This window comes from Delphinus delphis, chromosome 19 (assembly GCF_949987515.2).
Source record: "Delphinus delphis chromosome 19, mDelDel1.2, whole genome shotgun sequence".
NCBI classification, from domain to species: Eukaryota; Metazoa; Chordata; class Mammalia; order Artiodactyla; family Delphinidae; genus Delphinus; species Delphinus delphis.
Window position 1 is genome coordinate 1,474,076 of NC_082701.1, and position 23,988 is coordinate 1,498,063.

General features: G+C 40.7%; 1 protein-coding gene across 10 annotated transcripts in view; it reads left to right on the forward strand.

Annotated features, from left to right (window-relative positions):
* The window catches only part of CEP112 (centrosomal protein 112), a 418,686-nt gene that overhangs the window by 65,153 nt on the left and 329,545 nt on the right, over positions 1-23,988 (forward strand). For all 10 annotated transcript variants that reach the window (XM_059998183.1, XM_059998182.1, XM_059998189.1 and 7 more), the window contains 4 exons: positions 1,532-1,618; positions 4,176-4,275; positions 6,982-7,100; positions 13,225-13,368. In XM_059998183.1, coding sequence (XP_059854166.1) covers positions 1,532-1,618; positions 4,176-4,275; positions 6,982-7,100; positions 13,225-13,368 — 450 coding nt within the window. The remainder of the gene's footprint in view (positions 1-1,531; positions 1,619-4,175; positions 4,276-6,981; positions 7,101-13,224; positions 13,369-23,988) is intronic.

Here is a 23,988-nt window from a genome sequence, read left to right on the forward strand (position 1 = left end):
TGTCAGCATACAAAAATATTACATAACTGTTGGTTATATTCCCCGCATCATACCTTTCATACCCTTAAGTCATTTATTTGTACCTGAGAGTTTGTACCTCTTAATCTCCCGCACCTATTTCTCTCCTCCCCGGATACCCTCCCCTCTGGCAGCCGCCTGTTTGTTCTCTGTATATATGACTCTGTTTTGTCATGTTTGTTCATTTGTTTTGTTTTTCAGATTCCACATATAAGTGAGATCATAGGGTATTTGTCTTTCTCTGTCTGACTTATATCACTTAGCGTAATACCCTCTAGGTCCATCCATGTTGTCGCAAATGCCAAGAATTTATGTTATGTTAGCTTTTGTTTGTAAAATTTTAAAATTTCATTTTGATATGTTTATTTGATTATGCACATTTATCATTAGTTCAGATTCATTATTTATTTAAAACAGTAGTTGAAAAATATGAAGTATGTTTCAAAAATTTTCAAGAAAATGTTTTGACAGTACGTTTCTAATATTTTAAAAGCAAAATTTCCTGAAGGTTGTAGACTAATTTTTTTTGCATACTTACTTTGTACCAATCATTGTACTGACTGTGGTTACTTAAATGATGTCATTGAATATAATTTTCACAACTCACTGAGGTAAGATAATTATCCTTAACTATTAGAAGAGGAAATAGAATCTCAGAATGGTGACTTGCCCAAAGTCACCACAGTTAACGTCTAGTGGGATTAGGATTAGAGTTAAAAATGAGGCCTGTCAGACTCCAGTGTACATACTCTTTTAAATAGTAAGGAATCAGGTCAAATACTTTCACATTTAAGATAATCAGTTTTCTGTTGTTGTTCTGAAAACCTGTCACTATTACTCTTTTAATCCTAGGATGCACTCATTATTATTAACAAGTGTTGGTTACATTTTGCTGGCTTTGCTCAGAACACTGGTGGGCCAGGGGTCAGTCTGAGGAGTCTAGGAGGCTAGGAGCTGTTGACAGACGCTGGAAAGAGATGAAGTCACTGCCCTGAGGGAGTCGGAGTCGGAGAACTGGAAAATCTGTGCATTATCAGTGATATGCCTATATGGACATTCTTTCACAAATTGTTATATTTAAGTATAGAGGTAAATAAGAGCATTTAGAAATGAGTACGTAGATGTGAGAAAAGAAAAAAGTAAAAAGTTGAATAGAGACTTACTCAATTGAAAAATAATAAAGGCTAAAATACCAAGTGGGTTTAGCAAAATATCGCTTTAAAATGACTGCTTTTTGGCGGTGGAGTGGACTGGGGATCACTGACGAATCTGAGTTCGGTATTTTCACTTTTGCCTGTCAAGTGAGATTTATTCAAAAGACTTTTAATTAGCTTAGAAGTAATCAAAGAATGTAACCAACATATTGGTATATGTAGTATGATTGCTGGACTAGTGGCTATAAGGTAAAGGTGGAAAATGATACTCTCTTTCATATAGGTAGTTATTTTAATTTGTGTATTTTTGCCAAAGGGAAAAGTAAATTAATCACACCTTTGAAATATTTTCCTTGAAGTTGGACATGAAAACAAAAATGATGGAAGCTCAATATCATGAAGAGAAACTTAAACTGCAACAGAAGCATGATGCTGATGTTCAGAAGGTAGGGTGTGTGCAGTTCATTATCTTATTGATATTGAATATTTGAAATACTCTAGGTCTTGTGACCATCCATCCATCCATCCACCCACTTCCTTATGTACTTATGGGAGTCTGTCTTATAAATGGGATTTGCTAAATTAATATCCTAGCAAAAGTTGATCTTTAAACTTCATTTGCTAAACAGATGTATTTATGTAAATCCTTATAGTTTACATGACCTTTTAGTTCTTCTTTATCTATCGATGGAAGGCTGGTCTTCTTATAGTCCTTTACATTCTATCATTACCTTTCATAAAGGCTGAAATAAGTCATCAACTGTAAATACTAGAGTTTGTTTTGGTCTAAGATTCTTTCAGTTTTCTGGCAATTAAAAATTCCTTTCTATTTATTTATTTATTTATGGCCACACCTCACGGCATGTGGGATCTTAGTTCCCCGACCAGGGGTCGAACCCACGCCCCTTGCATTGGAAGTGCAGAGTCTTAACCACTGGACCACCAGAGAAGTCCCTAAAATTTCCCCTTTAATTTAAAAAGAAACCCTTGTATTTAGTTCTCTTTGGTATAGACTGCGTGCACTGTAATGCTAGCACTGCCAGTGTAGGCTTTTTTTTTTCAGTAGCTCGTTGGGATTTATGCCTTACAGTATTTCAATTTGTACTTTGAAGTATAATTTTTCTTCTTAATGAGCACAGCAAAAGTCATCAATTTATAATTATTGTACATTGAATTTGAATTTATAACTATATTTTAGTATTGATTTTAAAAATGTAATGGTATATAATGTATAATTTTAATATATGATGTATGAATTTGTAACTCATGAAAATTGATCCAGATGGAAGCCTGGTGTTGTCTGTTTTGGAACTCAGCCTGTGACCCTGCTTCACAGAGTTAAGTGACAAAGGTGGAGACAGGGAGCTGAGGCCACAGCATCACGTGCCCGTGCTTCCGTAGAACCGAGAACATGCTAGTATTTAGTCAGGTGCGTGTTTGGCTCACCTTCTTTCAGAGCAACAAGACGGAAACCACTGGCTGAAAATTAGAAAGAGAAAAAAAATTGAATCCTTTTCCTTCTCCTTTCCTCTTTTCCATTCAAATTTTAAAGGCAAATATTGCTTTCTGCTCTTACTAGTATTTTACTTTACTTTAAATGGTTCAAGAAAAACAGTTCTCTTTCATGGATATGTTAGAGATTCAGTAATATAATTTCAATATAGCATATGTGTATGTCCAAATGAAATAGAACCTATTGATGTATAAGATAAATAAATATAGAAATATATTTGGGAAAATCGTGGTAATAGAATTTGAAATAGGCTTCTTGGTATGTCTGTTACAAAGCTCTGTTCTAAGAAAAACATTTAATAATAGAATCCTTTCCAGGAATTTCTCTTTTAAAATAAATTCTGCATGAAAAAAGAAAGCAATGCAACTAGTTTGAAATGCCAGGTAAAATATAAATAAAATCCTTGACCTCATGCTAGATCTGGAAAGGATATCCATCAGTTCGTTGCATGTGTGCCACTTTCCAAGTGTTAGGAATTGGGAAGGAATAGAATGGAGAGTGTTTTATCTGTTTGCACACCTTCTTTATGGACATTGGGCTCAAACTATCTCCTTTTCTTATTTACCAGTCATTCTTAGAGGTGGGACTAAAACAATGAAAGGTGAAGTAAAATGCTGGTAATAAAAGCACTAAGAAAAAGTTGGTTAGACATTGGTGAATAACCTTTTTTAAAAAACTGAATTTGGGTATATAGGAAATATACCTCAACCACAAGAAAAGTGGATATTCATACTTCTGCCTCAATTTGGTTTTCTTTTTTCCCTTTGGTTAGTACATTTCTTTTTCTGCTTGCAAACTTTCTTACTCTTTGGTTATTCTCTAGTTTTTTTTTTTTTTGCGTGTAGATGTACTTAGAAGCATATAATCATAATTAAGTTTATTAAATGATTCATTTAAAAACTTCTGACACAATATAAATTAAGGATGTAAAATATCCATGCGATTTTTGACATGTTTTGAGCCGACTTTTTTGATTCCCAGTAGCAGAACTAAGTATAAAAGAAGCCTATGGCATCACGTGTTCCCACGTGTCTGGGAATTCTTGTTATTGTGCGTGAAAGTGATAGAAGGACACTAGTGGGAGGGTTCAGGGATGTGCGTGTCTGCAGATGTGCTATCCCAGTGTGGTGGGGAGGTGAGTTGCACTGTATCAACATATCAAGTTTCTGATGGCTTCTCTCTGCTAGTTTGTGACGGCGTAATCTCTGAAGTATAGTTTAGAGAATCACCTAATTTATCATTTACGGTCTACTTAAGAATTGGTACATGAAAATTCAAAGCAGATAACATGTCTTTCGGTAATCAGTTATTCTAGTGTAGTTAATATTTTGTCAATGCACTAAAGTATAATTTTTTCATCTTTTTTGGGAAGCCATTTATGGGATTAGCTGAGATAGACTTGCAAAAATATTGTGCTATTTTTAAAAAAAATTATGTGTTCCATACATAAAACAATATTGTATACTAAAATATTTTAAATTCATTTGCAGATTTTAGAAAGAAAGAATAATGAAATAGAAGAAATGAAAACTTTATACAAAAAGAAACAAAATGAAACGGAGGAGACTATTAGAAAACTTGAAAAGAAAGGTGATGTTGTATTGTTATATAAACCTTTTAATAACACTTCCATCTTATTTTAGTTCTTGTATAAAGTAGAATTTTATTTCTGACCTTTTGTAGTATGAGAAGGGAATGTTTATGTGGGTTTCCATCAGTCGACCTGTTGATGTGAGCTTCTACAGGACTTGAGAAAAACTGTGTGTGTGTGTGTGTGTGTGTGTGTGTGTGTGTGTGTGTGTGGTAGCAATGGTGGTTGGTTTGGTTAAAGATTTGGAAGCGTCTGTAACTGTTACTCCTTCTTAATTCTGTCCCTCTTCACTGGGCTGGAGCTGCCATAGGTCAGTCATAGAATTAGAACTTACTGGCTTTCACAAGGAAGTCTAGAGAAATTACTCCTTTTGGTCTAATAAAATTCATTCCATTAAGTATCTTTATGCCTTACAGTATATGCTAGTATTGTGATCGACAGAACAAACATTTAAAAAGTATTCCCCATTTACACTTTCATTCTGAAGGAAAAGAAAGCATGTAATCAATAGTGTTAAATTGACTATGACTATAGGTTGAAACATTGAAATGCAACAGACAGTCATTAGGGAGAGTGCTGAAAATATTTTGTAAGATTGGATTAGTTGAGAGAAGAGTTCCAAGTCCTGGGATAGGAATGTGATATTGGTAAGTTGTGGAGGGGATGCTGCAAAACCATGTATCTAGAGTGGAGATCCTATACATTAAGAGACAGACTGAAAAAGATTAAGATGGGTGACTTGGCGTGACCTAAGCGTGACCTTGAATTTCAGATTTAGAAGTTTCAAGTTTATCCCATAGATGCTGGGGAGTCAGAGAAGATTTTTGAGAGGTGAGTTTTAGGACCTCATATTTTGGGTGGAGTAGTCCGGTAACAGTGGGCGTGTGAAACATGCTGAGGCCAATTCCCAGTCTGTTATAATAGTCAGAGGCAGAATGGAGTGAGAGAGAGAGACAGAGAGAGAGAGGGGGAGAGGGAGAGGGAGAGAGAGGCGAGCACCCCGCTTATTAGGAAACTTGGTCTCTAATCCCAGACCTGCTCTTCAGCGTCTGCTGTGTCACATCAGCAAGTCTCTGCGCCTCGGCTTACTTGTTACAAAATGCGCCACTAGATAGGTCATATATATGAAGTCCCTTCAGCTCAAGGATGTTATGCTTCCATGCTTCTGGCATTTTGTGTGTAAGATGATGAGGACCCAGAATATCTGAACGATGGCAGTGGGAGTAGTGAGAATGTGACGGAAGAAGAAATTGTGAAGGGTCTGGTGGATGATAAGAGGTCGGTGATGAGTAAGAGGGAAGTGGAGAGGCTTTCCTTGAGCCGCTCCAAATTCCAGTGGCTACAAAAATATTTAAAATTTATTTCTAGGTTTTCGTTTTTTACCCTGATTCAAACCAGGCAGTTTAAACATGCCTAAGGTTTAAAAATATTATTTCCTAAGGCTTTTTGACTTGCAAACAGGGCTTAGTTTTAATTTTAGAATTGTGAAGTAAAATGTTGTAGATGCTATTAGACTAATATTAGGTTAACTTGGATTCTTCTTCTCACCTTATTTGTTGCACAGTTGAGATATAAGAGTGAAAGAAATTTCTATGTAAATGTTTATGAAAATTTTGCTATCTTGAAGTAAGTGAATAAAAACCTTCAGGAAGCTAAGGAAATACTGCATTCAAGCAGATACACAGCTGAATTTATTTTGCCATCCAGATGACATGAATATATTAAACACATTTTCACTTGAATCAATGACAGTTTAAAGCATTTTGAAAAAGATAGAAATTTAAATGATTTATAAGGGAAGTCTTTTATATAATTTAAAGCGTATTTTGTCTTAGTCACACAAACTTTGGCAGCGATTTTAGTGTGTCCAGCAGCAGCATGTTGTAATGACGGCCCTTCATCTGTGCACTCAGTACACATAGTTGGGAGTACTTGCCTCTGTGCCACTCTTTTGCTCTGTGGATAAAAAGTTGAAATATCTTTCTCCTCAGGAAATAAGCAAGTAAACCACTGTAACACATAATGTAATAAGTGACTTAGAGGAGAAATCTATGAGGCCCACGGGGAATAAAGAGGAGCTTCTTTCTGCCCCTGCAAGCGGAGGAGCCTGGTTGGCGAACGTTCCATAAAGAGGGCGCGACTTGGGCTGAGACTAAAGATGCGCAGTGTTGCAGCAGGGGAGGCTGGGGCGTGCCAGGTAGATCAGTGATCGCATTGGGCAGCGATGCAGGAGCGGACACGGGCTCAGGGATCTGCAGATGGGCTGGTACGTTTATGAGTTTAAACATATGGAAGATGAGGCCAGAAAGCAGCCAGATCATGAGGAGCTGTTCTCACGCCAGAGGTTTTTGGCCGCCGTCTTGTAGGGGAGGGGAGCTGCGGGGTGATTCTAAGTCTGGGGGTGGCGCTATGGGATCTGCACCGTAGGAAGACCTCTTCACAGCGGCGGAGGATCCACTGGAGGGGAATGGTACCGAGGCCAGCACACATTGTCGAGGGAGTGAGTAACGGGGGATTCAGCCAAGGCTGTGGTAGTGGAAATGAGAAGAAGAGAGGAAAGAGTAAGAGATTTTAGGGGAGAGAACGGATAAGACTTGGAGGGAAATGGAATGATCTGTTAACTGGTACACTATGTTTTTATTATCATCAGACTCTTAACGTGGCAGCTAGAATTGGTTTAACTATGTTTTCATCATTTTTGACAGTTCAGACCCTTGTACGTGAATGTCAAGTTATCAGAGAGACCAAAGATAACCAGATTGCAGAGTTAAAAAAGATATGTGAACAAAGTACAGAATCTCTGAATAATGATTGGGAAAAAAAGGTAAGCCACATAAAATAAAATAGTTATGGAAAAATATAAAGGGTTATACTTTAACGGAACAAATTTAATTATAAAAATAATGGGTGTTCACAAAATATACAGAAATGTTTGAAAAAATAAAAATAACTTAATATTCTAGACTAACTGGAAATAGCTGTTCGTGTTTTGGTATATTTTTTCTGGAATTTTAATGGTTTGTAAACTAGTTTTCATTTAGAAAAGTTACTTTTAAGAATTTTTGAATTTAATTAAAGTTCTGAATTTTTTGTCAGAGCCAATAGATTTTAAGCGAAATTAGCAGGCATGTAACAGCAGGTAGTTTTTGGAAGTTAAACTGTTTAAACTTTGGATGTAGGTCCTGGATCATTTCTTTTCTGAAATCTCAGGTAACACAATATTTGTAGCATAAATTTGTTTTTGATGTAAACAAGATCAGTAGTGGATGGCTTATTCTTGGAGGAGCATTTAATTCCGAAAAATATTTTCATAAAATTCATCAGTGCCAAGAGTAATGTAAAAAATGCTCATTATGAACGAGTCTTCCATAGTCACGTGCAGTACTTTCATTAGGAGCCCTTAGCCATTAGTTGACATCACAGTACGTATGTAAGAGGAAAGAAGCACGTTACTTCTTTTGAGGAGCTCTGTGATAAAGGTCTGCAGTTAACTCCTCCTCCCGATTGATAGTCCCCGATTAATCTGGGTTCAGTCTGTTTTCCTGAGAGCTCTGATGCCTCCCCAGGCAGACACAGGACTTATCTGTCCTGGCTGTGGCAGCTTCAGTGCCAGCCTGGGAAGGGCCCGTGTTCAGAGGGGCAGACTTAGCTCTTTTCTAGTTGCATTTTCATTTGAGTGGTTTTATCTTTTCTATAAATTTGGCATATTCTTCTGCTTGCGTCAGGTCCATTGTGTTCATAGTAGCCCCTGACTCCCTTTCCCCTAGTTCCTTCTTCCCCAATTTAAGTTGTCTGGTGTTTGCAGAGAAGAGTCTCCGTCTCCTGCCATGCGCAAGGGTACGTTTTATGCTTTCAGCTGGACCAGCAGCTCCTTCTTACGGTTAACACGGTGATTAGTGGATGTGAAACACCGCAAATGTGGTGAAAGGTCTTTTTTGTGAAGTACAGTCGCATGTAAATCTGGGCAGAGGTGAATGCCTGGTGCAAGCAGGGTAGGTGCCAAAAATGAGTGAGCAGAGGATAGATGTGTGTTGTGATTTTGCGCTCATCCATTCAGAAAGTGTGAAGTATCTGTGCCGCCCAGGTGAGGTGAGGTGATACGTGTGTGTGTGTGTGTGTGTGTGTGTGTGTGTGTGTGTACTCCCTCGTAGAATTCTCCATCCTATGTTTCTCACTTTAAGGCCCAGGTATCCAACTACCTCGTTAAGATCTCTCCTTTTTAGCTTTTTTAGAGTTATCCTGTGATTGACGCAGCAATGCCTTTCCTACCTACATACCCAAGAGAAATGAAAACGTGTCTGCACAAAAAGTTATACATGAATGTTCATAGCAGTATTATTCATATGAAAACCAAAAAGTAGAAGTCAACTGCTGAGTGGATAAATAAAATGTAGTATATTAATACAATGGAATATTGCTGGGCAGTGGAAAGGTATGAAGGACTGGTACACGCTACAACATGGGTGAACCTTGAAAACATCATGCTAAGTGAAAAAAGCCAATTATAAAAGACCAATTCTATGACTGTGTTAAATGTTCAGAATAGGCAAATCTATAGAGGCGGAGAGATGAGGGACATGATAGCTAACGAGCACAGGTGTTCTTCTGGGGTGATAAAATGGATTTTGGTGATGGTTGCGTAAGTCTGTGAATATACAAAAAACCCTTGAACTGTCTGACTTGAATTGGTGCTCTGTATGCTACGTGAATAAAGCTGCTAACGTTAATAAAGCTGTGGGGAGAAAATGGATCTCTCCTTGATCTAAATTCCATCATTCTCCCCAAACTCCATCTTCTTCCTTTGTTGCTGAAGCAGCCTCCTCCCGAGGTTCCCCTTCTCCCTGTTCCCGATGGTGGTGGCATCTGCTCAGCTGCCGCACACTCTTCTTCTGCCTCACCTCTCACACCTCATCACTCGCACTTCTGTTCTATTTGTTGTGATTTACTCACATTGTCCCTCCCCTAGGTCTGGCGACCGTGTCTCTGGACCCTCGGCACCTCCGCAGTGCGTGCCCCATGATACAGCCGTGTTGACGGTCTTTCTGAAACACAGATCTGGTGTTCCTCGTCACCGTGAATCACACCAGTGGTTCCCAGTGGCCCTTGGGGCTACGAGGCTCTTGGTGATTGAGACGCTGGTCACCAGTGAAGCCTCTCTTCCTTTGCCGCAATCCGGCTCCCCTTCTTACACTTTTCTCCTGGCTGCACAAGACTGCCAGTTACCCGGCTCTGCCATGCTGTTTGTAATCTATGGGCCTTTTTAAAAATTGAGTTACGACTCACGTGCCATAAAATCTACCCTCTTAGAGTGTACAGTTCAGTGGTTTTCAGTCTGTTCATGAGGTCCTGCCACCATCACCACTGTATGGTTTTCAGGGCATTCCTGTCAGCCCAGAAGATACCTGGTACCCGCTGTCACTCTCTTCCCATGTTCCCTTCCTCTGCCCTCTGCAACCACTCGTCCACTTTCTGTCTCCACACTTTGGCTATAAAATCATGCAATACGTGGCATTTTGTTACTGGCTTCTTTCACTTATCATAATGTTTTTAAGTTTCCTCCATGTTGTAGCATGAGTCAGTAGTTCAGTCCGTATTATGGTCAAATAATATTCCATTGTGTTGAGGCACCTCGTGTCACCAGTTGGTGGACATTTGGTTCCACTTTTTGGATAATAATGCTTTTATGAAAATTTGTGCACAGGTTGTTGTGTGGCCTGTGTTTTCATTTGTCTTGGCTCCTGAAGAGGGAGAAGCACTGCCTGCATTTTCCTTTCCTCGCCCCTCATAGCACTTCTGACGCCACATGTGTGGGCTTTGCACACATCAGGCAGTTCCCTTTGACGCCAGTTGGATGTCCTATAATTCAGTTAAATTTGACACTATTTACCTAGAATCAGTATCACATCCCACAAGTTAAGGTCTCAGTCCCACAAGAGTGCGCCCACTTCAACGTCAGTCTAAAGTCCCAGGTTGTCGCCTGTACGTCTGACGAAGCGGCTATAAATAGGAGTTCTCACCACTTCCTCCCTGGATTCCATGATTTGCTGGAATGGCTCACAGAACGTAGGGAAGCACTCACTGACATTCTACCATTTAACCATTTTATTGTAAGGAATATAATAAGAGATGCAGGCGAGCAACCAGATGAAGAGATGCACAGGGCCAGGTATGTGGGACGGAGCGCAGAGCTTCCCCGCGCCCTCCTGGCACACTGCTCTCCCGGCCCCAGCTGTTCACCCGCCTGGAGGCTCCAAACGCTGTACTTTTGGGATTTTTATGGAGGCTTTATCATGTGGGGATGATTGACTATAAATGTAACCTTCAGCCCCTGTCCCCTCCCTGGAGGATGGGGGTGTGCTGCAAGTTCCCGGCTTCTGATCATGGATGGCCTGTTCTTTCGGGTGACCAGCCCCCATCCTGAAGCTGCCCAAGAGCCCACCCAGAGTCGCCTCCTTGGAACCAAAGACAGTCCTGTCACCCAGGAAATCCCAAGGGATATAGGACCTCAGAGCCAGGAATTGGGGGCAGAGACCAAAATATATATATATATATATATATATATATATATATATATATATATAAAATATATATATTTCTATTTCTGTTATATCACAGGTATATAATTAAGAGTGGAATTTCTGGGTTATGTGCTAATTCTGTGTTTAACATTTCAAGGAATTCCCATACTGTTTTCCAGAGTGGCTACACCATTAACCTGTTGGCTTTTACGATACTTTTTCTTCTGTTTGGACAGATTCCTGGGTCCTCTAGGCCTCCTGTGGCGTGAGGCAAGTACGTGGTCAGATGTCCAGGCTATAGACCAATCTGTAGGATACTGAGAGGGCCTTTGCATCCCCTCAACCCGTTGCCAAGCCCTGGCTAAAATACCTCCTTGTGGGTTTATAGATCCCCTTATTGTCAGGGCCACGATGGCATCCTGTGGCTTAGCAAGGTTTGTACTTTAGAACGTGCCTAATAATATTTGCTGCTTAAGCAGTTTATGCCTCAGGGGAGTGTTTGCCCTCTGAAGGCCCCTGGGCCGAGTGACCTGGACTCCAGTTCATTGCTAGGCTTGGGGAAGCTCTCGGGGACGCATTTGCTTGATATGTGGTAGATGCTAATAAAATGTGTTGGATGGATGCAGTCAAAATTCGCTCTGCAGTCAGTTGGCTAAGTCCGTGGATGTGAGGCCTGCGGGTGCGGAGGGCCGACCGTATTCTTTGGACGACACCGTTTACGTTGGGGCCTGAGCACCGCGGATGGTCCGGAGCGTACGCCTGGTGGCTGCCCAGGGCCGACGGAGTGCGCGATTAGTCCCCAGTCAGACCTCTAGGCCAAGTGTGCCTGTCCCCTCCTCAAACGGCTGGGCAAGTTCCAGCACGCTTGTGCCGTGGCTGCGCTCTCACCCTGTGGGCTCCGCTCTAAACCCCCGGGTGAGCTATAAAGGGCTCAGGCTGACTGCAGACGCGCCCCAGGGGCAGCAGGCACCGGCCTCAGAAAGCGACGGTGGTGCCCCTGAGAAGGCGCTGCACTCACGGGCCCCTGCATACGGCAGGGGTTTGACGTTCAGGCGGTGTGTGGCGTGGGACGTGTGGGGGACCACACACGTGAAGAAACCGCCGCAGCCTTCCAAGTGACTCCCTACACCCTTCATCAGTGTTGCTGTGCACGCCAGTCAGCAGCTGCGGCGCAGTGCTGAGATGCAGGCGTTGTGGGCTCGGCTGCATTCACGTGCCAGACAAGTGACTGACTTCTGAATACCAGCCATGACACTGGCTTAAAACGTATACCTTGGCAAGGAAATGTACCATATCAATGATTTCCGAGACCACTTACAAATAGTCAAAATTGCATTTGTTAAATTTGTGAAACCCCAGGATCTTCCGTACGGCTATTACTGAGCCATCCTTGCTCTTCCTGTTCAGCCAGAAACTAGAAGGAAAGTTCCTGGGACCCTTCCCACTAACAGGCGTAGTTATGGCCTGTCTTCTCCTCTCGTTTCCACCATCTCTCAGGGTTTTCCCTGTCCCTCCAGTATCTTCCTAGTCAAATAAGGTCTCTGTGCATGTGTCATACCCTTGTCTGTCCTGCCTACTCAGGAATGGGAAGTAAAATGTATCTTTTAGACTCTTTCGGGCTCCTGCCCCCCACCCAACCTTGAATGAGTCAGGGATTGGACACAGGGGAGAGGAATTAGATTCTGAATTCCCCTCCCATGAAAGTAAGTGAACAAACGCCCACAAGTCTGGGAGCACAGGTGTTCAACTCCCTTTAACCTGTCCTTTGAACTTTGGTTTCCTTACCTCAGTTACATCGATAGTTTAGAGCTTCATCCGTTTAAACATGTGTACATAATCTTCATAAAAAAAGACCAGTATGCATGAGGACATAGAGTTCTCCCTAGAGAACTCTCGTTGATTTATAAATACCATCTTTGTGTCCACTTTTGTAAAGGTTATGGGATGGATAAAAATAGTTTCTCATTGGGGGTTAGGCTGAAGGATAAAGCATTTTTAACATTACTCTTGTGCAAAATTTCATGCAACTAAGATGAAAATACAGACAGTGACATAATATTCCTAAACAATAACAATATTATAAATAGTTCTGCTTTCTGATTTCAGGCTAATACTAGTGTTGTTTAGCTGACGCATTGTATTATCTGTCTGATTTATTTACTGTTTGTACCTGAGGTGGATAATTCCCTTAATTATTTGTCTATCCATTAAAATTTTCAATTCAGGAAAGGAAACAAAAAATTGGTTCTTAATCATGCTCTTTACGTGGTATCTTTACTTTGAATGTTTATTTACGAGTTTTATATCTTTTGTTGTTCAGGTCACCATATAAATAAATAGAGAAGTATAGGAAAACATTTTTTTCTGAATTGCAAAATAATCTGTTCTATAATAGTAGTGCACGAGTCAGTTTTTGATTTCACCGTGTAGCTCCACAATGCTGTAGCAGAAATGGAGAAGGAAAAGTTTGAACTTCAGAAGCAGCACACTGAAAATATCCAAGAGCTGCTTGAGGACACAAACGTGCGTCTGAACAAAATGGAGGGTGAATACGTGGCACAAACACAGTCCACAGTGAGTCCTTTTTTTTTTTTTTGTCTTGTCTTGCTGTGTTTATAAACTGTCCTGTTCATCTCCATGTCCCCATGCTTCCAGGATGTGTGCAGTGCTTAAATAAGTATGTTACAGAATTAACAGGAGACATCACACCTCCCGCTCGACACGGGCCTGCGCGTGGCAGGGGACGGCCTCTTGGGGGCGCCGTGGGGCCTCACCCTGGATTGTTTGAGGCCACTGTTTGTTTTAAACCCACAGAAGCCCTAACAAATCTTTCTTCTTGTTTTCTTCGCTGACTTTCAACCTAGAGATAATTTCTTTTCTTGCTTTATTTCTGTTTAATTGTTTGTTTCAGTCTTTTTAACTGAAGACTTGATTGTTTCTCTGAAAACATCTCATGCTAGTGTGAAGACAGTCAAATTGGAGATAGGAGTAGTGTGAGCGATCGAGGACAGGTTTTCTTAGTAGATTTGTCTTGACCGAGGAGCCAGACACGGATACCACATGGGTAAGCCCCAGAGTCCCCTTCCGAAAAGGATGCAGAAGGAGGGCACTGTAGTGCACAGCAGGAGACAGTAACTTTCTCCAAGGGAAGACGGGGAACCCCTGAGAGCCCCCTCAGTGAGCACTGCTTGCAGAGGGTAGGTCTGAGGGTGTGAATGTTGTCAGCCTTCAGAAGCTCAGCTGACTTCCTGAGATACAGAAGCCTGGGCAGGTGGGCTGAGGGGCAGGTGGGCTCAGGGGCCCCTGGGCCAGGGCTCCTCACGTCTGGGGCAAGTGCACCTTGTCAGTCTTGTTTCTGATATATGATACGACTTCGTGGTGTATGGAGCCCTGCGTCCTTCCCTGACCACTCAGCTCACCCGGGCCAGCCTGGCTTGGTCCAAAGTGCTTCCTTGAATTTAAAGCTGTGGAATTTGAGCAAGAGTCCATTACCCGGGCTTGTCTTGGAGACCCTAGGCCAGCTGCAGGGCCTGTGGCAGAGGGCTAAAGAAATGGGGTACAGGATCCACAGTGATCTGGGGCCTGGGCTTGGAGACCCTAGGCCAGCTGAAGGGCCTGTGGCAGAGGGCTAAAGAAATGGGGTGCAGGATCCACAGTGATCTGGGGCCTGGGCTTGGAGACCCTAGGCCAGCTGAAGGGCCTGTGGCAGAGGGCTAAAGAAATGGGGTGCAGGATCCACAGTGATCTGGGGCCTGGGCTTTAGGTCTCGGGCTCAAATCCCAGATCCTTAAAGCCGTGAGTGCCATGCGAGCTCTTCAGGTGTTTAGTTTCCTCATCTGTCAGATAGGGTAACAGTAGTAGCAAAGTGTAATACATGTCGTTGAAAATATTAAATAAATCCATGTACATAAGTTATTTAATAAGAGCTCAATAGATAATTGTTAATGTCTTTGAAAACGTAACATACAAGAAAAGTAATCAAGAGAGCCATATACATGAGAAAGTACTCAATTCAAGAAGTTAATCAATGTTTGCTCAAAGATGGCAGGTTGAACTTGGTGTTGGCCTCCATTCCCTCCCACAAAAATGGTAGTAAAGGGATAAAGGAAAAAGCATAGCCAGAAGGACAAAGAGAGTGTGAGGGCAATAAAATTCTGGAGTTGGAAAGGCAATGGATGAACTGACACTGACCCAGCCGGTTCAAGAAAGCAGGACCCTGCGTCGGCATTGGGGAATCTAAGAAGCAAGCTGAGTTACACGTGGACCTTCCAGGGGCTCAGGACCTGTTGTACTGCTCACCTCTGGAAGACGGGGTGCAGGTGCTGCTTCAGCACATGGAGAGCTGGGTGGTTTCAGATGCAGCTAGATGTGAGATTGGGGTGAGGAATACAAGCCGGCTTATTATACCATTCCTCCTACTTTTGTACGTTTGAAATGGCCCATAGCAAAACTTTTTTTAATGAAAAAATTAACAGCAAAAACCAGCCAGCTCTTCACATCCTCTCCCCCACATCGTGAAGCGTGGGCCTGCTTCTCACCCACCTCAGCGGAAGATAGGAGGTTACCCTCCGGAGGGAACGGCAGCCTCGGGATTAGGACACGGGGCACAGCTGGGATTTCTTAGCGCAGCATCTCTCTGTGTGCAGAGAGCATGTCCTTGGGGGGGCCCATGAGGGGCCAGGTTGTAACCCTCTCCCCACTTTCCACCGCAGAGAAAGCATCAAAAAATCAGGTCGCTTGTTACGAGGGGAAAAATGCTAAGCTGTCCTCAGATTTCTTCACCTCAGCGTTCCATGCCAGAAGACAGTGGAGCAACACTAAGAGATAAACTGAGAAAAAGCGTGGCCTAAGGCGGTTTTCAAGGGAAGGACACAAGCAGTTTCAAATATCAGCAAATACCTTTGATTTTTATCTGTGTTAAATGTCACTCCAGTGTCTCTAGGTGTGAGTATTGGGGGCATTATTTGAGCCCTTCAAATTTATGTTTTTCATTTTCCTTTAATTCCGATAAATTTATATACATTATTTCTTCCAAAAAGTCTATCCTTCCTACTCCTTGGGTCTTATTTTATGTTTTCTGTCTCCTTGTATTTTCTTCCTATCCTCTGCTCCTAGGATAGTTTCCCATTCTGATCTTATTCTTACCAATTAATTTTTTAGTAGATTTCCTTCTGCTGTATTTATTTTATTTCTAATTGTATTTATTACACCTTTTATTTAAATTATTATTGTTGTTTTCATATCCAGTATTTTAATTTGGTTTTTCTTTCTCCCCTTCTCCTCCTTCATCTTCTTTAGGAATTTCCTGTTTTTCACATTGTTAATATATTCTTTATCTTCTTAAATATGCTTATTAGGCTTATTTGAAATTCTTGGTCCATCTGTTTAATTATTTGCCTTCAGAATATTATATATTACATATTACTACATTATATATAGTTGCTATATATTTTATTATTTATATATACATGTATTGCTGGCTTTCTTTCATAGTTGTCTGAAGGTGTCTAATTATTTTGTACTGTGAGCTCATGTCCTTTGGGTTTATCCATTATTCTAAGGTGTATTGGGGAAAAGCTGGAAGACCAGATCCCTGTGGGGATCAATTATACTTTAAATAGTGAGGAGGAGGTGACCCTCAGGGCAGAGAGCCCCAGAAAGCATGGGACCACTGCTGAACTCTCCTTGGCAACTTCCCATTTGTAACACACAAACCTCTTTAACCCCAAGGAAAATGCAACTTGGGAGGGAGGGCATCTCCCTAGGTTGTAGTATATCAGCCCCCAAGCTTTGGAGAGAGAGATGATCTTTTGATGAAAGAAGGTCTTATTTTTAACTTATTCAAATTTATCAATCTTTTATAATTAGTGCTTTTTAAGTCATTTTTTTATATAAATTTCTTTATTTTATTTATTTATTTTTGGCCGCGTTGGGTCTTCGTTGCTGCGCGTGGGCTTCCTCTAGTTGCGGCGAGCGGAGGCCACTCTTTGTTGTGGTGTGCGGGCTTCTCATTGCGGTGGCTTCTCCTGTTGCAGAGCATAGGCTCTAGGCATGCGGGCTTCAGTAGTTGTGGTGCGCAGACTCAGTAGTTGTGGCTCGCAGGCTCTAGAGCATAGGCTCCGTAGTTGTGGTGCACAGGCTTAGTTGCTCCGCGGCATGTGGGATCTTCCCGGACCAGGGCTCGAACCCGTGTCCCCTGCATTGGCAGGCAGATTCTTAACCCCTGCACCACCAGGGAAGCCCTTTATGTCTTGTTAAACAAGTCTTTCTCTAGTACAAGTGCAGAAAGGTTCACCTATATATTCTGCTAAAAGCTTTAAAGTTTTAACAGTGAGTTCTTAGTCCATGTGGAGTTATTTTTTGTGCCTGGTATGAGATAAGGATCTAATTTCATTATTTTCTACCTGGATGACCTTCTTCCCCACATGCCCTCCTCCCCCAATTCCTACTTTTGGCTAATTCCTCCTTTACTCATTGATCTGCCACGCTGTCAGCTGTCAGACTTCCATATATATGAGGGTCTTTCTTCTAGTTGGTTGGCTAATTTGTCTACCTCTGCTAGTATCATACAGTCTTCATTATTACAGCTTCATGGTTACTCTTGATGTCTGTTAGAGAAGTCTTCCTTTCTTCCTTGTCCATCAGAAGGGGCTTGATTATGCTGAGTCCTTTTCTTTTACATATACATTTAGAATCAGCTTTCCGAGTTGATAAAGAAAATAAAACCCAGGGGTCTCTTGAACTCCTTTTGTAATGTTTCTTCCTGAGTCTTTTATATTTTTGTCACATAAAATTTTTATACTTTTGTTGTATAAAAGACTCAGGAATAAATGTATATGTCATAACTTTTAACTCTTAACATGTATGTAATAAATATTTTATTATAGTTTATTGTACCTTGACTAGAACTTGCAGAAAATGTTAAATAATGGTGATGATAGTGGATTTAAAAATAAATTTTTTTCTTTTGGAAAAAAATATACATATACTCTCATTATTGAAAATTTAGAAAAGTGATATAGTCAAAAAGAAAAAAAAAGAATGTCTACATAATAAAATTACTCTCATTGGAAGTGTGTGACAGTGCCCATTCTTCTACGTTTTGGGCCCAACAATGGGTGTTTTAATTAAAAACAAACAGACAGACAAACCAAAACTTTGCCAATTTGATAGGCATCTTAGTTTCCTAGACTGCTGTAAGAAATGACCACACACTTGGTATCTCAGAACAAGAGAAATTTATTGTCTCACAGTTCTGGAGGCTATAAGTCTGCACTCATGGTGTCCACAGGGCCCTGCCCTCCCTGAAATCTCCAGAGGAAGATCTTTCCTTGCCTCTTCCTATCTGGTTATCTTTTTTTTTGTTTTTGTTTTTGTTTTTTTGATGATAGCCTTCCTAATGGGTACAAAGTGGTATCTCATAGTGGTTGGTTTTGATTTGCATTTCCCTTATGATTAGTAATGCTTAGCATCTTTTCATGTGCTTACTGGCCATTGTATATTAACTTTTGAGAAATGTCTATTCAAGTTCTTTGCTCTTTTTATGATTGTGTTGTTTGGTTTTTCCTTGTTATTGAGTTATAGGAGTTCTTTTTATATTCTGGGTGTCAATCCCTTATCAGATATATGATTTTTTAAAATTGCCTATTTAAAGACCGTCCAAATACAGTCACATTTTGAGGTGCTAAGGAGTTAGGACTTCAATGTATGAATTTGAAGGAAGACAATTCAGCCCATAACTATTGTATAAGTTAACAACAAATGTAGCATGCTGTATAAAAGTGAAAAAGCCTAAGTAGTTTTTGGCTCATGAGGTTAAATTTACCAGGCACCTAACATGACCAGGCATTGCAGTGGACCCTGGGGACAAAGTAGTAAACAAGAAGTCCCTTCCACAGTGTTCATGTTTCCATGGGGCCACAGCCAGTGAACAGCTGCAGGTGTCCAGCAGTGGTAAGTGGTGTGATGAAAAAGGAGCCACTGTAAGACGTGCATTTAAATGGGGTGCTGTCAGCACTCCCTCTTTCGAGAGCACTAACTGCTGAACAATCATCGACAGGAAGACACTGGAACTCACCAAAAAAGATACCCCGCATCCAAAGACAAAGGAGAAGCTGCAGTGAGACGGTAGGAGGGGCGCAATCACAATCAAATCAAATCCCATAACTGCTGGGTGGGTGAGTCACAAATTGGAGAACATTTATACCACAGAAGTCCACCCACTGGAGTGAAGGTTCTGAGCCCCACGTCAGGCTTCCCAACCTGGGGGTCTGGCAACGGGAGGAGGAATTCCTAGAGAATCAGACTTTGAAGACTAGTGGGATTTGATTTCAGGACTTCAACAGGACTGGGGGAAACAGAGACTCCACTCTTGGAGGGCACACACAAAGTAGTGTGCGCATCGGGACCCAGGGGAAGGAGCAGTGACCCCACAGGAGACTGAACCAGACATACCTGCTAGTGTTGGAGGGTCCCCTGCAGAGGCAGGGGGTGGCTGTGTCTCACCATGAGGACAGGGACACTGGCAGCAGAAGTTCTGGGAAGTACTCCTTGGCATGAGCCCTCCCAGAGTCCGCCATTAGCCCCACCAAAGAGCCGAGTAGGCTCCAGTGTTGGGTCGCCTCAGGCCAAACAACCAACAGGGAGGGAACCCAGCCCCACCCATCATCAGACAAGTGGATTAAAGTTTTACTGAGCTCTGCCCACCAGAGCAACAGCCAGCTTTACCCACCACCAGTCCCTCCCATCAGGAACCTTGCACAAGCCTCTTAGACAGCCTCATGCACCAGAGGGCAGACAGCAGAAGCAAGAAGAACTACAGTGCTGCAGCCTGTGGAGCAAAAACCACATTCACAGAAAGACAGATAAAATGAAAAGGCAGAGGACTATGTACCAGAAGAAGGAACAAGATAAAACCCCAGAAAAACAACTAAATGAAGTGGAGATAGGCAACCTTCCAGAAAAAGAATTCAGAATAATGATAGTGAAGATGATCCGGGACCTCAGAAAAAGAATGCAGGCAAAGATTGAGAAGATGCAAGAAACGTTTAATAAAGACCTAGAAGAATTAAAGAACAAACAGCTAGAAGAATTAAAGAACAAACAAACAGAGATGAACGATACAATAACTGAAATGAAAAATATACTAGAAGGAATCAATAGCAGAATAACTGAGGCAGAAGAATGGATGAGTGACCTGGAAGACAGAATGGTAGAATTCACTGCCATTGAACAGAATAAGCAAAAAGAATAAAAAGAAATGAAGACAACCTAAGAGACCTTTGGGACAATATTAAACGCAACAACATTTGCATTATAGGGGTCCCAGGAGAAGAGAGAGTCCAGGAAGCACAGAGAGCCCCAGGCAGGATAAACCCAAGGAGAAACATGCTGAGACACTTAGTAATCAAGCTGACAAAAATTAAAGACAAAGAAAAATTATTGAAAGCAACAGGGAAAAATGGCAACATACAAGGGAACTCCCATAACGTTAATAGCTGATTTCTCAGCAGAAACTCTACAAGCTGGAAGGGAGTGACACAGTATATTTAAAGTGATGAAAGGGAAGAACCTACAACCAAGATTACTCTACCCTGCAAGGATCTCATTCAGATTTGACGGAGAAATCAAAAGCTTTACAGACAAGCAAAAGATAAGAGAATTCACCACCAAATCAGCTCTACAACAAATGCTAAAGGAACTTCCCTAAGTGGGAAACACAAGAGAAGAAAAAGACCTACAAAAACAATTAAGAAAATGGTAATAGGAACATACATATCGATAATTACCTTAAACATGAATGGATTAAATGCTCCAACCAAAAGACACAGGATCGCTGAATGGATACAAAAACAAGACCCATATATATGCTGTCTACAAGAGATCCACTTCAGACCTAGAGACACATAGAGACTGAAAGTGAGGGGATGGAAAAAGATATTCCATGCAAATGGAAATCAAAAGAAAGCTGGAGTAGCAATACTTACATCAGATAAAATAGACTTTAAAATAAAGACTATTACAAGAGATAAAGAAGGACACTACATAACGATCAAGGGATCAATCCAAGAAGAAGATATAGCAATTATAAATATATATGCACCCAACAGAGGAACACCTCAAAACATAAGGCAACTGCTAACAGCTATAAAAGAGGAAGTTGAGAGTAACACAATAATAGTGGGGGACTTTAACACCTCACTTACACCAATGGACAGATCATCCAGACAGAAAATTAATAAGGAAACACAAGCTTCGAATGACACAATAGACCAGATAGATATAATTGATATTTATAGGACATTCCATCCAAAAACGGCAGATTACACTTTCTTCTCAAGTGCATGCAGAACATTCTCCAGGATAGATCACATCTTCGGTCACAAATCAAGCCTCGGTAAATTTAAGAAAATTGAAATCATATTAAGCATCTTTTCCGACCACAGTGCTATGAGATTAGAAATCAATTACAGGGGAAAAAACCGTGAAAAACACAAACACATGGAGGCGAAACAGTACGTTACTAAATAACCAAGAGATCACTGAAGAAATCAAAAAATACCTAGAGACAAATGACAATGAAAACCTATGGGATGCAGCAAAAGCAGTTCTAAGAGGTAAGTTGATAGCAATACAAGCCCACCTCAAGAAACAAGAAAAACCTCAAATAAACAAACTTACCTTACACCTAAAGGAACTAGAGAAAGAAGAACAAACAAAACCCAAAGTTAGTAGAAGGAAAGAAATCATGAAGATCAGAGCAGAAATAAATGAAATAGAAACAAAGAAAACAATAGCAAAGATCAATAAAACTAAAAGCTGGTTCTTTGAGAAGATAAACAAAATTGATACACCTTTAGCCAGAGTTATCAAGAGAAAGAGGTAGAGGACTCAAATCCATAAAATTAGAAATGAAAATGAGAAGTTACAATGGACACCGCAGAAATACAAAGCATCATAAGAGACTACTACAAACAACTCTATGCCAATAAAATGGACAACCTGAAGAAATGGACAAATTCTTAGAAAGGTATAACCTTCCAAGACTGAACCAGGAAGAAATAGAAAATATGAACAGACCAATCACAAGGAATGAAATTGAAATTCTGATTAAAAATCTTCCAACAAACAAAATTCCAGGACCATATGGCTTCACAGGTGAATTCTATCAAACATTTGGAGAAGAGCTAACATCCATCCTTCTTAAACTCTTCCAAAAATTGCAGAGGAGGAACACTCCCAAACTCATTCTACGAGGCCACCATCACCCTGATACCAAAACCAGACAGAGAAACTACAAAAAAAGAAAATTACAGAGCAATATCACTGATGAACACAGATGCAAAAGTCCTCAACAAAATACTAGCAAACAGCATCCAACAACACATTAAAAGGATCATACACCATAATCCAGTGGGATTTATCCCAGGGATGCAGGGATTCTTCAATATACGCAAGTCAATCAATGTGATACAGCATATTAACAAATTGAAGAAGAAAAACCATATGATCATCTCACCAGATGCAGAAAAAGCTTTTGACAAAATTCAACACTGATTTATGATAAAAACTCTCCAGAAAGTAGGCATAGAGGGAACTTTCCTCAACATAATAAAGGCCATATACAACAAACCCACAGCTGACATCATTCTTAATGGTGAAAAACTGAAAGCATTTCCTCTAAGATCAGGAAGAAGACAAGGATGTCCCCTCTAGCCACTATTATTCAACATAGTTTTGGAAGTCCTAGCCATGGCAATCAGAGAAGAAAAAGAAATAAAAGGAATCCAAATTGGAAAAGAAGAAGTAAAACTCACTGTTTGCAGATGACATGATACTATACATAGAGAATCCTAAAGATGCCACCAGAAAGCTACTAGAGCTAATCAATGAATTTGGTAAAGTTGCAGGATACAAAATTAATGCACAGAAATCTCTGGCATTCCTATACACTAACAACGAAAGATCAGAAAGAGAAATTAAGTAAACAATCCCATTCACCATTTCAACAAAAAGAGTAAAATATCTAGGAATAAACCTACCTAAGGAGATAAAAGACCTGTACTCAGAAAACTATAAGACACTGATGAAAGAAATTAAAGATGAAACAAACGGATGGAGAGATGTACCATGTTCTTGGATTGGAAGAATCAACATTGTGAAAATGACTGTACTATCGAAAGCAATCTGCAGATTCAATGCAATCCCTATCAAACTACCAATGGCAATTTTCACAGAACTAGAACAAAAAATTTCACAATTTGTATGGAAACACAAAAGGCCACAAATAGCCAAAGCAATCTTGAGAAAGAAAAATGGAGCTGGAGGAATCAGGCTCCTGACTTTAGACTATACTACAAAGCTACAGTAATCAAGACAATATGGTACTGACACAAAAACAGAAATATAGATCTTTGCAACAGGATAGAAAGCCCAGAGGTAAACCCATGCACCTATGGTCAACTAATCTATGACAAAGGAGGCAAGGGTGTACAATGGAGAAAAGACAGTCCCTTCATAAGTGGTGCTGGGAAAACTGGACAGCTACATGTAAAAAAATGAAATTAGAACACTCCCTAACACCATACACAAAAATAAACTCAAAATGGATTCAAGACCTAAATGTAAGACCGGACACTATCAAACTCTTAGAGGAAAACATAGGAAGAACACTCTTTGACATAAATCACAGCAAGATCTTTTTTGATCCACCTCCTAGAGTAATGGAAATAAAAACAAAAATAAACAAATGGGACCTAATGAACCTTAAAAGCTTTTGCAAAGCAAATGAAACTACAAACAAGATGAAAAGACAACCCTCAGAATGGGAGAAAATATTTGCAAATGAATCAGCAGACAAACGATTACTCTCCAAAATATATAAACAGCTCATGCAGCTCAATATTAAAAAAACAAACAACCCAATCCAAAAATGGGCAGAAGGCCTAAATAGACATTTCTCCAAAGAAGACATACAGATGGCCAAGAAGCTCATGAAAACATGCTCAACATCACTAATTATTAGAGAAATGCAAATCAAAGCTACAATGAGATATCACCTCACACCAGTTAGAATGGGCATCATCAGAAAATCTACAAACAACGAATGCTGGAGAGGGTGTGGAGAAAAGGGAACCCTCTTGCACTGTTGGTGGGAATGTAAATTTATACAGTCACTGTGGAGACCAGTATGGA